This window comes from Capsella rubella, unplaced genomic scaffold, assembly GCF_000375325.1.
Source record: "Capsella rubella cultivar Monte Gargano unplaced genomic scaffold, Caprub1_0 scaffold_5, whole genome shotgun sequence".
Taxonomy (NCBI): Eukaryota; Viridiplantae; Streptophyta; class Magnoliopsida; order Brassicales; family Brassicaceae; genus Capsella; species Capsella rubella.
In genome coordinates, this window is record NW_006238919.1 from 1,661,486 (window position 1) to 1,677,019 (window position 15,534).

Consider the following 15,534-nt stretch of genomic DNA (forward strand, 5'->3'; position numbering starts at 1 on the left):
TTAATTAAAAAATAGCCAAAAAAAAAAAAATTTTGCCCAAAGGACTAGAAAAATGTTGAGCCGGGGCTGGTCATATCAACGTTAGTACGTAGTAGTTATCGTTGGTTCTAATCTATGATTCAAAATAATTTTAGTACGTACTACGTAGTAGAATTTTCTACTTGTTATATAAAAGAAATATTGAAGGAAACATAACAATATTAAAAGATTCAGTTTTATTTAGGTAGAATATCCCATGCTTGCTACATTTTATTCAAGTTAGCAATGATCCAAATATTTCACAGGAACAAGTAGAAGATCCTTTTTCTTGCTTGTATTGAGTCCAGGAGATTCTTCCATGTCAATATCTTCGACCACCATGCCTTCTTGTAACTGCCAGTCGAATTGATACAACATATTCGCCAAACCAAACTCCACCATTGTTGTCCCCATGTACATTCCAGGACAGATTCTCCTGCCACTTCCAAAGGGTAACAGCTCAAAGTTCTGTCCTTTGAAATCAATGTTATTATCCACAAACCTTTCTGGGAGAAACGTCTCTGCATCTTTCCAAATATCTGGATCGCGCCCCATAGCCCAAACATTCACATAAAGCAGTGTCTTGGGTTGTATCTTGTAGCCATTGATCTCAAATTCAGACATAACTTCTCTTGGAACCAGAAGAGGTACCGGGGGATGTAGCCTCCATGTTTCTTTGATCACCATGTTCAAGTAAGGTAGATGATCTATATCATCTAAGGTGATCACTGATTTGTTTCTCATTTGGTTTCTGATTTCGGATTGTACTTTCTTCATCACTCGCGGGTTTCTTATAAGTTCTGTCATGGCCCATGTCATTGTTATTGCAGAAGTATTGATGGCACCAAGAAGAACGTTCTGTGATAAGATCATGAAACATAATGTTAGAAACATTTAGGTATTATTGTTTGACTATATCTTACAATTAGATCGGGAATATTTTGCAGATTTTGTGATAAGATTATGATTATGACTATAACTTATTACCATCAAGATTGCTTTGATATGGTTTCTTGTGAGTTTGCCATATCCAAGAACAGCTTCATCCTTCTCTAACCTCAAGAGCAAGTCCACGAAATCTTCAACACCTTTTTTGTTTTCCTGTTTATGCAAATCAAACATTTGTTCATAGAAAGCATCGAGATCACTCACGCTTTTCTCTCTTCGTCCTTGTAGACCTGTGAGCCAGTCGATGATCCAGCCGCTGTTTGGGAAAAAATCCGAGGCAGAGAAGCTCCCCAAAAACAAAAACGCCTCGCGGATTAACTTGTTAAATCCGTCATTGTTGAGAACAGTACCATGGAAGCTCAGACCAAATGCTGCCTTGCATACCACGCTTACAGTTAGATCAAGAAACTTCTTGCTCAAGTTAACCTCTGTTTTCTGAGAAGCTGATTCCGAGACTGAATTGATCAGTTTCTTGACTTCCTCTTCCTTGATGGGTTGAATCAAGTGAACTCGTTTAGCACTGAAGAGTTCTTGCATACACATCCTCCTTAATTCTTTCCAGTAATCATTAAAAGGAGAGAAAACTATGTCCAGATACTTGTAAGAAAGCTCTCTTGGACCTAACACAATGATCAAAGATTCAACATTAGGGTTTTTTTTTTTGAGTTTATGAATAAAGGAGCAAACATAAAAACGTTTGTATATATGTGTCGAGCGAGAGAAAAAGTACCTGCTAAGCTAGGACGGCTACAACAATGGAGGTCATGGATTTTCAGAGCTTGTTTTGCTGTCTGAGGAGAAGAAACTACGACCGTTGGGACTCTTCCAAGCTTCAAATGCATCACAGGACCATACTTCTTTGAGAGCTTCCATAGAGACTGATGTGGTAATTCTCCGAGCTGATGCAAGTTTCCGATGATCGGAAAGCTAGGTGGAGACGGTGGTTGCTGATTTTTCTGCCTCTTCTTGTGTTTGAAGACGGCTAGGACAATACAGCAGAAAAAGAGAAGTGAAAGAAACCAAAAGGTAACCATTTTTTTTTTTTTTGAATAATTAGAAAAATATATGTATCTCAAGTTTTCTTTTTGATATTGTCAATGAAGCAAGGTCGTGATTTATATATACACATTTGCTCCATCTTTGACCTTTGTGTATCCTTTATCTATTTATTAGGATTGTTTTTGACTAAAACTTGAATTGGTAGGAAACAAAATTCTTAGGGAAAAAAATAGTGAGAAAATGGAAAGGAATCCAATTGAAAAACCTTACCATTAATGTATTAGGAATAACAATATCCCACAATGGAAGTTGAATATGATGTTGACTATTATATAAAATATATTAATTTCTCCACTAATTGTCAATTAGTTTTAAGTTGAAAACTCACTATTTAATACGGTATTAAAGCTCAATCGGCATATACTCAACCCAATCCAAAATCAGCCCGGCCCAATAGTTGGTCCATTAATTTATGCCTGAATAAAAATATACTTGAGTAGGATCCTGACAAGTATGAAATTGGATTTCTTGCTCATTACCAATTACATAGTTTTAAGTTGGAATCTCATAGTCAAATATGATGTAAATATTGAACCTTATTGAGTTCTTCTTCCACGATTCTTTCTTCCTGTTTGACTCCAGTGCAAGTTTGGATCTCGTCTTGAGCTTTTTTCATTACTCTAGGGTTTCCACTCATGACCTCCGCAATTGCAAAAATCATGATAATGGCGTTTGTGTCTACTCCAGAGAGCTTCACTGCTCGTTATCTATTTCAAACTGTTGTCTACGCTATATGTCGTGAGGGGAATTGATTTATTTCAATTGCAATTTGACATGTGACATCCGGATGATATATATCAAAAAGAATCCGAGGAAGCAGTAACCGTATCCATATCTAGTTTTATTCATGAAAAACATAACTCTAGTCCAAGCTCTGCATCTATTACAGAGTTTTCTTAAGACTATGTGACACTATCATTGGGAGTAATAGGAAAAAGCTCAAGAGGAACTTTTCTTACGATGGTGACATCACCAGCTTCTTCCATGTCCATGTCTTTATTTTCCTCCGGTAATCTCCAATCAAAGAAGACTAGGTCAGGATTGGTCAAGAAAGATGATTAGGTCAGGATTAGATTCAAGAATCACGAACTAAAACTAATATGCTTACTGAGACGACTCTATGGAGATGATCAACTGTGAGCTTGAAAGAATCATCTTGTTCGTGCTTGTGTGCCATTTCCAACATCACATCAATGATATCAGGACAGTATTTAGTTTTTTTTTTTTTTGGTTTAATCTTCAAATGACCATCAACCACTTTCTTGATAAAAGTATCAACCTCGACGAAAATGTTATGAAGTCTCTTGTGTTCTCCTAAAATAAAGTCCATAAACCATCCAAGGCCAAGCGCAGTAGGGAAGAGATCGTAATATTTGAATGACATATTTGTTAGAGCTTCAAACATCAATTCTTCAATCTTTTTCCTTATTGATATGTTTGGTTTCCGAGAAGTTCTGTCCGAAGGCTGATCTAAATATGATACTAGAAGACAGAAAGAAAAGTGTTTTGCACAAATCCACCGGAGATTGCTTCAAAGCTGATTCTTTCAGTTTCTTGATCATCAAGTCATTTTCTTCCTCTCTAATATACCTAAAAGATCTGACCTTTTTCATGTTGAAGAACTCGAGAACAGCAAGCTTCCGCAATTCTCTCCATTCCTCACCGTATAACGCAAAACCAATGTCTTTACCATTACATGTCTGCATGCATGCCAAGAGCCTTGGGACGTGTGCAACACTCTAGGTCATGGGTTTTTAGAACTTCTTCAGCTGCTTCACTTGATGAGATTACCACAACTGGGACAAACCCTAGACTGAGATGCATCACCGGTCCATAAATCTTGGAGAGATCGTGAAGACATCTATGAAGCAATCCTCGAAGCTGGAGTAGGTTCCCGATGAACGGAAGCTTTGGTGGGCTAGGAGAAAGTTTCTGGCTTGAGTCTTTTATCTTCTTGGTGTAGATTACGAACAAGAGAACAGGAGGGAATAGACGTAAGAAGAAAGACAGAAGAATCGCCATTATTTTCGTTCTTTTGTTTTTTTTCGGAGACAGAGAAACAGAGCATTTAATACAAAACAACTAGTCTCGCTTTCACCGAGTCCGAGAAGACGTTTTGATATAAGGAAACACAGTTTGGTTTTGATATATACAAAGTTTAACGTCGTTTAGTGTCGTCCCTGAGGATAAGCTTCGAGATGAAGATTGAGCGTGTGAGGTTAAAATATTATCGTACTCATACTATACGTGTAAAGACTAGAGATAAACCCTATTTTAAAGAGTACAGTTTATAAGATGAGAATTGTTTTTGATATTTTAATACAGTTTTAAAAGACGAGAATATAATAATGCAAAATTACAGAATCAAATTAGTACAACTTAAGGATTACGTGATCAATGGTCTAAGTACTTCTTCACAGGAACAAGTAAAAGCTCATTTTTTTTGCTTACACTAAGTCCAGGAGCTTCTTCCATATCGATATCTCCAACAGCCATGCCTTCTGGTAATTTCCAGTCAAAGTGATACAACAGATTAGCTAAGCCAAACTCAACCATTGTTGCTCCCATGTACATTCCAGGACAAATTCTCCTACCACTCCCAAACGACAAGAGCTCAAAGTTCTGTCCTTTTGCATCAATGTTACTATCCATAAACCTTTCAGGGAGAAACATTTCAGGATCTTTCCAGGTATCAGGATCACGTCCAATAGCCCATATATTCACAAAAAGTCGTGTCTTGGCTGGAATCGTGTAGCCATTGATCTTGAACTCGGTCATTACTTCTCTTGGTAGTAGAAGAGGTACTGGTGGATGTAACCTCCATGTTTCTTTGATCACCATTTTCAGGTACTCGAGCTTATCAGTGTCGTCGAAGCTGATTCTTTCTTTGTTCTTGATTTGGCTTCTGATTTCGGATTGAACTTTATTCATGACTCTAGGGTTCTTGGCAAGTTCTGCCATTGCCCATGTCATTGTTATTGCTGAAGTATCAATCCCTCCTAAAAGAACGTTCTGTTTTACAAGAAATGTTAAAAAAAAAAAAACATGAATGTTAATATTAGTAAATAATCTTTCGATTAACGTTCATAATATTGTTACCATCAATATTGCTTTGATATGGTTTCGTGTGAGCTTGTCATTTCCAACAAAAGTTTCTTCTTTCTCAAACCTCAAGAGCAGATCCACGAAATCTTCACTTGCTTGTTCTTTTTCCTTGTTATGCAGATCAAACATTTGTTCATAGAAGGCATCAAAGTCTTGTACGCTTTTTTCTCTCCACCCTTGTAAACCTTTGAACAGATCAATGATCCATCCGACATATGGGAAAAAATCTGAGGCAGAGAAGCTTCCCAACATCTCGAAAGCATCTCGGACTAACTTATTGAATCTGTCACTGTTAAGCACGGTTCCCTCAAAACTCACACCAAAGGCTGCCCTGCAAACTACACTTGAAGTTAAAGCAAGAAACTTCTTGCTCAAGTTAACCGGATCTTTGAGAGAAGCTGACTCCGCGATTGAATCAATCACTTTCTTGACCTCCTCGTCCTTAATGGGCTGAATCGATTGGATTTTGTGAGTACTCAAGAGTTCTTGAGCACATAGCTTCCTTAGTTCTTTCCAGTAATCATTATAAGGAGAGGAAGACATATCAAGATAGTTGTAAGAGAGCTCTCTTGCCCCTGATGAGTTAAGAGAGGAATGAAGTAAAAATTCAGAACTACAGTGTCAATGTGTGTTGTGTGAGATATACAATACGTACCTGCCGAGGGAGGACGGCTACAACAATGGAGGTCATGGTCTTTTAGAGCTTGTTTCGCTGTTTCAGAGGAAGAAAGTACAACTGTTGGGACTTTTCCTAGCTTCAAAAGCATTACAGGACCATACTTGTTTGAGAGGTTCCATAGAGACTGATGTTGCAATGCTCCAAGCTGGTGTAAGTTTCCGATGATCGGAAAACCAGGAGGAGATGGTATTTGTCGGTGCTTCCCCTGATTTGTGCGTTTGAAGGCAACGAGAAGAAGAAAGATGATTAGGGAGAAGAGTGATAGAATCCAAACGTTAGCCATTTGTTTATTATTTTGTTTTAGTGGTGATAGAAAGCTCTCATCATGCCTTACTATATATACAAGTTCGCGTATTGTTCACGTCACTAATTTAATTGAGTTCGAGTTAATAATTTTACAGAAAAAACAAAAATCCTCCAAAATAAATACAACTACCAAAATGTTTGATGAGTATAAAACAGAGACGAGATAAGAGATGGCTAACCTAATTTGTTTTTTTTTTGTTTTTGTTTTTGGGCAAAACCTAATTTGTTTAGTTTTTTTCTTTTTTTGTTTATGTAATTAATCAACAATGACTTAACCGTGGAATTTTGTAGAAGATTAGAAACTTTTCACTACTTTGCCATCATAAATAATATAATTTTAATAAACCAAATAGTGGATTAATGGAAGTGGCCAAAAAATGTCGGTTAATTGATTGAAGTCGACTTGATAATTTGACAAAAATATGTATAAACGTATTGTTATGTTATTATACTCGAAACGTATACACCTAATAATTTTGTATTAAGTTTTGGAAATTTTTGCTACTTTGTTAAGTTTTGGAAATTTTCACTACTTTGCCATGATAAGTAGTAATATATCTTTTATAAACCAAATAGTGAATGTTAGTGGAAGTGGCCGCCAAGTTGGGTTTGACAAAAGATAGAGATAATTAAGCATATATAAATGGACCTTTATTTCATGTCAACTAAATGAGTGAAAAACCTAGATATCCACTTTTCCAGAGAAAATTAGAACTTTTTTTATTTTTACAATGGCATTGATTAGTAATCATGAATCATTTTGGTTTAGGTTGTAATTTGACAATTACCGATCACAAAAACTATAACAAAAGCGTTATTAAAAGGTTATTCTCAGTTTTTTATACAGATTTCGTTTACAATTTTCTTATACAAAGCGTTATTAACCGACCACTTCAGTTTTTTTCCGATTTTCTTATACATTGTCTTTTTTTGTTTTTCTTCACATGTAATTTTACTAGCAACCTGTTTAACCAAATAGGGTCATAAGTTAGGAGGTTGTATTACTGTAGTTTTAGAAGTTGCTGAAAATTTTGACTGGTAAATTTACATGTGTGGTAGCAACTAGCTCTCATTTAAAGACCATAAACTCATTACGTACACTTTGGCTATGGTTCTATCGTATGAACACTGCGAGTGGACCTGAAGTGCTTCAAACATGTTTTTTGAAATACTGTTCAATCCTCAAATCAATCGGACTTAAAATAACTATATAAAAATTTTGATATTGTCTTTTCTTTTTCAACTTTTGTCAATGACGAGACCTAAAAATATCTTGACTCATGGTTCACATTGATCGTAATAAAATCTCTGAATACAAAAAAAAATCACAAGGCGACGTCACATATAAACATCACATGATTTTTGTTGCACATAATGCGTGTTCATATATAATAGAGTCGTCACAAGGCGACCTTAATTAGTGTTTCGTCGTTTCTTTCAGTTCAATTTTTATAACCAAAATTATATCGTCAAAATGATGTAATTTCGTCGTAATTTATTAGATATGATTTGAAAGCAACGTGTGAGTCTCTATGGATCGTTGAAACTGATTAATAATGAAGTGAAATCCATACGGCTTTATCACTATTTCTTCGTCAAGACGATGCTAAAAAGTATGTGGATGCACTACTGTGAAATAAAATAATGTATGACCATAATTATATATGTAATTTCTTTGAACAGGAAAATCAAATCATTTTTATTTTTCGGATTTAGAGCAAATTTGATATAGAAATCTCTGTTCTAGTTTTCTATATAGAAAGAAAGAACTGATTCAAGAATTGGAAGCTTTAGAAGGCTTTGACGAAATTTGAAGTTTGAGTACATACACATACGATGGTGAAGATTAAAACGTAGAGAGAGATCGATAAAAAAGAAGGAGAAACAAGTTTAACAAAACCATGAAAACAAATGAGCGCTAAAAAGCTAAGAGCCTAAGACCAAAGCATCAAGTTATCAACAAAGTTAAAGAGAAGCGGTGTTATAAGTAGTAAAAATGAGATGGGACAAGTAGAAGATCGTTTTTCTTGTTGGCACCGAGTCCAGGAGCGTCTTCCAAGTCTATATGTTCTACAGCCATGCCATCTGGTAACTCCCAGTCAAAATGATACAAAAGATTTGCCAAGCCAAACTCCACCATTGTTGTCCCCATGTAAACTGCTGGACAAATTCTCCGACCGCTCCCAAATGGTAATAGCTCAAAGCTCTGTCCTTTTGTATCAATGTTACTATCAAGAAACCTCTCGGGAAGGAACTCATCCGGGTCTTTCCAGGTATCAGGATCACGCCCGATAGCCCATACATTGACATGAATCTGTGTCTTTGGTTGAATCTTGTAGCCATCGATCTCGAATTCAGATATTACTTCTCTTGGAAGCAGAAGAGGTGCTGGAGGATGTAGCCTCCATGATTCTTTAATCACCATTTTCAAGTAATGAAGTTGATCTATGTCTTCGTATCTGATTAGTTCTCTCTTCCCACATTTGTTTCGGATTTCAGATTGGACTTTACTCATCACTCGTGGGTTCCTCGCAAGTTCTGTCATCGCCCATATCATGCTTATTGCAGAGGTTTCAATGCCCGCTAAAAGAATGTCCTGTTACAAGTACTAAGTTAGGTATTGTGACAAAATATCTTACCATTGGATTTTGAATGTGTTATTAGTTACCATCAAGATTGCTTTAACATTATTTCTTGTGAACTTGTCATTTCCAACAACAGTTTCTTCTTTCTCCAATCTCAAAAGTGAGTCCACAAAATCTTCACTACCTACTTCCTTTTCCCCTTTATGCAGATCAATAATTTGTTCATAGAACGCATCGAGATCTTGCGCGTTTTTTGCTCTCCTTCCTTGCAAACCAGTTAACCTGTCGATGATCCAACCGATATAGGGAACAAAATCTGAGGCAGAGAAACTTCCCAACATCTCGAATGTTTCACGCATTAACTCCTTGAACCTATCATTGCTAAGCACAGTTCCCTCAAAGTTCACACCAAAGGCTGACTTGCATACTATACTTACATTTAAAGCAAGAAACTTCTTGTTCAGGTTTACCGGAGTCTTATGAGAAGCTGATTCCGCGATTGAATCGATTAGTTTCTTGACCTCCAAGTCTTTGATGGGTTGAGTTTTGTGAATATTTTTAGCACTAAAGATTTCTTGAGTACAAAGCTTCCTTAGTTCTTTCCAGTAATCATTATAAGGAGAGAAAGATATGTCCCGGTGGTTGTAAGAGAGTTGTCTTCCCCCTAAAGGAGTAAGATATGAATGAAGCAACATTTCAAGACTTTAGTATAAATGTGAACTGATTTGTATAGTACCTACTAAAGAAGGACGGCTACAACAATGGATGTCATGGTCTCTTAGAGCTTGTTTTGCTGTCTCGGTGGAAGAAAGTATGACTGCTGGGACATTTCCAAGCTTCAAAAGCATGACAGGACCATACTTCTTTGAGAGGTTCCATAAAGACTGATGTGGTAATTCTCCGAGCTGATGTAAGTTTCCGATTATAGGTAAACCAGGAGGAGATGGTATTTGTCGGTGCTTCCCCTTATTTGTGCGTTTCAAGGCGGTGGGAAGAAGAGAGATGATTGAGAAGAGAAGTGATAGAATCCAAATGTTAGCCATTTGTGTATTATTTTGTTTTAGTGATTATAGAAAGCGAAATATAAATTGATTGACACCAAAATATATATACAACTTCAAGTAATACGCACCTCACTAATTTATTAATTGATTTGAAATTGACTTTGACAATATGAACCCAAAATAAAAGTAAACTTTTTTTGTTTCTTGTAACTAGAGTGACCCAAGACTAGTTTTGTAGAATAGGTAAAATGTTTTTTTTATACTACATATAAATGTATACATCAACTATGATCTGTCGTTTGACAAAAAAAAAAAAAGTTATGTTATTATGATACAAACGTATCACATCAACTGGTTTTAAAAAAAAAACAAAAAAAAAAAAACGTAAACATTAACTAACTATATGATCTATTGTTTGACAAAAATAAATAAACAACGTATACACTTTTGTTGAAGTTTTCGACATTTTCACGACTCGACTTTGCGAATAAATAACGTATACGGTCCTTTGTTTTACGTCGTCTATAGCGTTCGTATTTTGTTTTATTTGTCAATGATGAGACTTTGAAAATATCTTTGATACATGGTTCACATTTGTCGTAATAAAATTCGCTGACTTTGGAACACAAGGTCACATCACATAATTATGCACATATACCGTATACGTGTTCATATATATAATAGAGCAGCCGTCTCAAAATTTCTGATGGAATAAGGATTTTACTGTATTAGCGCATTATTTAGTAAAAGTTGATATAACACTGTCACTAATGTACAATAATTCCGTCGGAATTTATTAGAAATAACTTTAAAACCAAGATGTAGATCGTGAAGTAATTACAGAGAAAACATACTATGTAGATCATCAAAGATGATTAAATATTCAAGTCAAATCCTTAAAATCTATGCAAAAAAATTGTGACATTCTCTATTATTACCAAAAAAAACTTCTTTACTAGTATTTGGTAATTCAAAATGAAAATATTATCATGTAACTAGTGTCCCAGATTAACTATAGAACTCTCAAATTTAAACTAAGCTATAGATCCCCTTATTTTTTTATTTTTTTTTAATCTAATGTTAAATTATATTCAAGAAAAATAGCTTTTGTACAACTAGTGCATCAGGAGATTTAAAATTTTTTGAAAACTAGAAAAACAGAAGGAATTAAGAAAAAACTCTTGAAGCGAACCAAAGTTGCAATCCACCGTCATATCGCCTATCTCCCATAAGCTTAATGGAGGAAAAGCAATTCCATATTTGTTTGCCGATTGAGTCTATGAGCCGAGCTGCGGTATTAGGAGACTCACCATGACGTCGTCCATTCCGCTCTTTCCAAATAGTGTAGATGGCAGTTTGAAACAAGTACCTCGCCATGAAACTCTCGAGCCGGTTCGGCCAGTAACCATTAACCGCGGTTAGCAACACTTGCCAGTTTGTTGAGTATCTGGATTTATATATCTGTTCAACCAATCACCCTAATCTAAGGATAAGAGCACAACTAACGCATAAACAAAAGATGAGGCAAGATTGACATCACTAGCTAGGCCACAATATCGTCCACGATCACTGATTGATATATTTTATTTGAGGCGAGAAAGGATGGGTCTAGATCAATGAATCAGCTACAACTAGATCCAGCTTTTCACGAAGATTTTTAATAAACCAGTGTTATATTTATGTAGCACTCTTTATTTATATGAATATAAAATTTATTCAGCCAAAAAAACTACTATGTTACATTATATGTATTCTATTCAAATGTATTTGAATATAAAAGTTAGAACAAATCAGATTTGCATCCAAAGTAATTTCTCAGGCTTGCGCTAGTCAAATAACTGGATTAAGTAGATCTTGTTACTACTTAACCACCAAACGATCAAGAGAAACTTTGATTAATTGATTGTGTTATATGTAGCACTTTATTATTACTTTTTTTTAATCTAATACAGCAAATCAGCAAACTTATAACTATCCATGTGAAAACATGTAATTGTGTAGGATATATTAATTTCTCAGAATCTTTAAAAAATGTCTTCTTGTTTGTGCTCTTGGTTTATGTATTGTCGGATGATGCATCTTTATATCGTTTTCAATTGTTTACAAATTTGTTTTTTTCGACAACATTACAAATTATAAGTCTCTCTTTGAGAGGGACCGGATTCGAACCCGGATCTGGTGAAAAAGCAAAACAGAGGTGAGAACTATTAGGTCACTTGCTCTTTCTCTATTTACAAAATTTTTATTATTATTTTTCAAAAAAAAATGTATATCACTTCGCTCTTTTTTTTTTTTTGACATCGTTACAACTTATATGGCTCTCTTTGAGATGAACCGTTACAACTTATACGCCCTTTATTTTTTCCTTTCAATAATAATCAACAATGCATTAAAAAATAAAAACAAATATTTTTATTAATTATAAAGAAAGAACAAAAAAAAAAAAAAATTTGGTACCCTAACCCTAACATATAATGTCTTAAATCAAATCTGATACTTGGATTACGGGTCTTTAATGAGGACTTCGACCGCGTAATACACTTGTGGAGTTAGTTCTTTTCACGATGAGCATAATCAATTCAACCCAATGAGCAATTCTTAGTTTCATATTTGAAGATGATCGTAAAGCTCATTTTGCAGTTGACGTACAAGTTACGTTACAAATGAAAAGTTTCTCTTAGACACTTCCATAAACACTTCTAAAAGAAACAGAGGAACTTCAGACTGCGTGTTCTGTTTATGTATAATCGAGCATGATGAACTTAGATCAAGCATTCAAGAGATCAGTTATCCAAATACTTCGCTGGCACAAGCAGAAGATCATTTTTCTTGTTCACAGTGAGTCCAGGAGCTTCGTCCACGTCAACATCTTCAACAACCATGCCTTCTGGTAACTTCCAGTCAAAATGATACAACATATTCGCCATACCAAACTCCACCATTACTGTCCCCAAGTACATCGCAGGACACATTCTCCGGCCGCCCCCAAACGGTAACAACTCAAAGCTCTGTCCTTTTGTATCAATGTTACTATCAAGAAACCTCTCGGGAAGAAACTCCTCCGGGTCTTTCCAGGTATCGGGATCACGCCCGATAGCCCATACGTTGACATGAATCTGTGTCTTGGCTTCAATCTTGTAGCCGTTGATCTCAAATTCAGACATTACTTCTCTTGGGAGCAGAAGAGGTGCTGGAGGATGTAGCCTCCATGTTTCTTTAATCACCATTTTCAAGTAGTGTAGTTGATCTATGTCTTCCAAGCTGATTAGTTCTCTCTTCCCAAATCTGTTTCGGATTTCAGATTGAACTTTCCTCATCACTCGTGGGTTCCTCGCAAGTTCTGCCATCACCCATGTCATGGTTCCTGCAGAAGTTTCAATCCCCGCTAAAAGAATGTCCTGTTACAAGAAGTTATTACTTAGTAAAGATTGTTTACTGAACATGTTACCATTGGATTTTAATTTGAATGTTTTATAAGTTACCATCAAGATTGCTTTAACATTATTTCTTGTGAACTTGCCATTTCCAATAACAGCTTCTTCTTTCTCCAATCTTAAGAGTGAGTCCACAAAATCTTCATTCTCTACTTCCTTTTCCTCTTTATGCTTATCAATAATTTGTTCATAGAATGCATCGAGGTCTTTCGCGCTTTTTTCTCTCCGCCCTTGCAAACCAGTGAACCAGTCAATGATCCAACCAACGTACGGAATATAATCTGAGGCAGAGAAACTTCCCATCATCTCGAAAGCTTCACGGATTAACTTGTTGAACCTGTCATTGCTAAGCACAGTTCCCTCAAAACTCACACCAAAGGCTGTCCTACATACTATACTTACAGTTAAAGCAAGACACTTCTCGTTCAGGTTGATCGGAGTCTTTTGAGAAGCTGATTCCGTGATCGAATCAATCAGTTTCTTGACCTCCTCGTCCTTGATGGGTTGAGTTAACTGAATATTTTTAGCACTAAAGATCTCTTGAGTGCATAGCTTCCTTAGTTCTTTCCAGTAATCATTGTAAGGAGAGAAAGATATGTCCCGGTTGTTGTAAGAGAGCTCTCTACCCCCTGATGAGTTGAGAGATGAATGAAGTAACAATACAAAACTTTAGTATGTGGAGTTGTGAAATGATTTATATAGAACCTGCTAAGGAAGGACGGGTACAACAAAGGAGGTCATGATCTCTTAGAGCTTGTTTTGCTGTCTCAGAGGAAGAAAGTGTGACTGTTGGGACATTTCCAAGCTTCAAAAACATGATAGGACCATACTTGTTTGAGAGTTTCCATAGAGACTGATGTGGTAATTCTCCGAGCTGATGTAAGTTTCCGATGATAGGGAAACCAGGAGGAGACGGTATTGATTGAAGTTGCCGTCGCTTTGCACGTTTCAAGGCGGTGAGAAGAAGAAAGATGATGATTAGGGAGAGAAGTGACAAAATCAAAACGTTAGCCATCAGTATATTATATTGTTTTTTCCCGAGTTATGAAGAAAGCTCATGCCTTAATATATACAACTTTGGGAAATGTTACACTCCATTATGAAGTAGTCATCAAAATATGAACGTAAGATTATAATAATTGATGAAGACAAAAGAGAGGCTAGCTAAGCCACGTTAAGTACTCACGTTAATAACGAGTAGTTATATTGAAATTAGTATAGTATACCAATACGTACGGTCCACAATAACGACTGAATCATGGAAATCCATAGGAATTGGACATTTCAACCACAATAATTGCCTAAATAAATTAAAAAAAGTTGTATCATACACACATATTTAACGTTAACTAATCATAATCCAAGATGTTTAGCGATGGAGAGAAAGTTATTTTCATATGGTGGCCAAAGTGTAATCACGTGAGAGTCGAGTCGCAGTTCACCTTGACCTTGTGCATGTACTGCATGCAGACCACTTGGACTTGGTTAACTGGACTTTGACCCAAATGTTATTATAGGTGATGCACTTGTAATTTTGTAAAACGTTATTTCATAAGAAATAACTTCATCAATCCAAACGAAAATTACTAGGGTCAAAAACGAGAATCATTATATATACAGTATATATATGAGCCCATTTGTACAAAGAAAAAGGAGATTCCTTCTTGTAAATCTTGACTAAAATGATTTGTGTACGTTTAATAATTAATTACGACCCTTGTCAATTTTAAACAAAGCAAAAAAAAATGTATATACTCTGCTGAACTTAGCTTTTATGTACTACTAGGTAACGTCCCGCGCATATGCGCGGGTTGTTGTATATTTATTTAATTATTTGAATTTATTTATTACTTATAAAAAATAGATTAAATAAATTTAAATGCTTATGACATTTTTACATGTTATTTGTTTAAGAGAATTTTTGAGAAATACCCCTTTTGGTGTACACCTTTTTAAAAATACCCCCTTTATCTATCCATTTTCAAAAATACCCCTTTTTAAATATAAAAAATTATAAAGTTTTATATAGTTTATAAGGTACTTCTATATAATAACTACTACTGGGAGATTCGATACAAATATTTTAAAATGTTTTAAATAGTTTTAAATTATTTTTATAAGTTTTATAAGGTTTTTAAAAGGATTTATACGGTTTTTATAAGGTTTTTATAAGCTTTTTATAATTTATTTTTACGCTATTTATGAAAGGTATATAAAGTTTTATACACATATAAAGGTAATTTGTGTATATATTTATAAGCTTACACACATATTTGGATAAATTTCAACATTTTTAGTGGGTTTTTTGATAAAGTTTGAAAAGGGGGTATTTTTAAAAAGAGGTATATGAAAAGGGGTATTTTTTGAAATTACCCCATTTAAGTATATGACTAAAT

The 15,534-nt window shown here is 35.2% G+C and overlaps 5 protein-coding genes across 5 annotated transcripts; all 5 read right to left on the minus strand.

Annotated features, from left to right (window-relative positions):
• Nucleotides 1-258: 258 nt before the first annotated feature.
• LOC17885083 (cytochrome P450 71B9) lies at nucleotides 259-2,000 on the minus strand. Its single transcript, XM_006290892.2, has 3 exons — nucleotides 1,697-2,000; nucleotides 1,006-1,586; nucleotides 259-876 (listed from the first exon to the last, which is right to left on the minus strand). The coding sequence occupies exons 1-3, from the start codon at nucleotides 1,998-2,000 to the stop codon at nucleotides 259-261; spliced, it is 1,503 nt and encodes a 500-aa protein (XP_006290954.1).
• Nucleotides 2,001-2,536: 536 nt separating this feature from the next.
• Nucleotides 2,537-4,047, minus strand: LOC17887080 (cytochrome P450 71B4). The gene is given in 4 exon segments (XM_023782283.1): nucleotides 2,537-2,716; nucleotides 3,122-3,445; nucleotides 3,447-3,726; nucleotides 3,728-4,047. Coding segments are annotated over 4 exon segments (1,104 nt in total).
• Nucleotides 4,048-4,295: 248 nt separating this feature from the next.
• Nucleotides 4,296-6,123, minus strand: LOC17887454 (cytochrome P450 71B26). Its single transcript, XM_006290886.2, has 3 exons — nucleotides 5,786-6,123; nucleotides 5,125-5,705; nucleotides 4,296-5,037 (listed from the first exon to the last, which is right to left on the minus strand). Exons 1-3 carry the CDS (start codon nucleotides 6,090-6,092, stop codon nucleotides 4,420-4,422), a joined length of 1,506 nt encoding a protein of 501 aa, XP_006290948.1. The 5' UTR covers nucleotides 6,093-6,123; the 3' UTR covers nucleotides 4,296-4,419.
• Nucleotides 6,124-7,888: 1,765 nt separating this feature from the next.
• Nucleotides 7,889-9,800, minus strand: LOC17886874 (cytochrome P450 71B26). The gene is made up of 3 exons (XM_006292302.2): nucleotides 9,437-9,800; nucleotides 8,784-9,364; nucleotides 7,889-8,711 (listed from the first exon to the last, which is right to left on the minus strand). The coding sequence occupies exons 1-3, from the start codon at nucleotides 9,741-9,743 to the stop codon at nucleotides 8,097-8,099; spliced, it is 1,503 nt and encodes a 500-aa protein (XP_006292364.1). The 5' UTR covers nucleotides 9,744-9,800; the 3' UTR covers nucleotides 7,889-8,096.
• Nucleotides 9,801-12,278: 2,478 nt separating this feature from the next.
• Nucleotides 12,279-14,193, minus strand: LOC17885449 (cytochrome P450 71B26). The gene is made up of 3 exons (XM_006292361.2): nucleotides 13,844-14,193; nucleotides 13,187-13,767; nucleotides 12,279-13,102 (listed from the first exon to the last, which is right to left on the minus strand). The coding sequence occupies exons 1-3, from the start codon at nucleotides 14,151-14,153 to the stop codon at nucleotides 12,488-12,490; spliced, it is 1,506 nt and encodes a 501-aa protein (XP_006292423.1). The 5' UTR covers nucleotides 14,154-14,193; the 3' UTR covers nucleotides 12,279-12,487.
• Nucleotides 14,194-15,534: the final 1,341 nt, after the last annotated feature.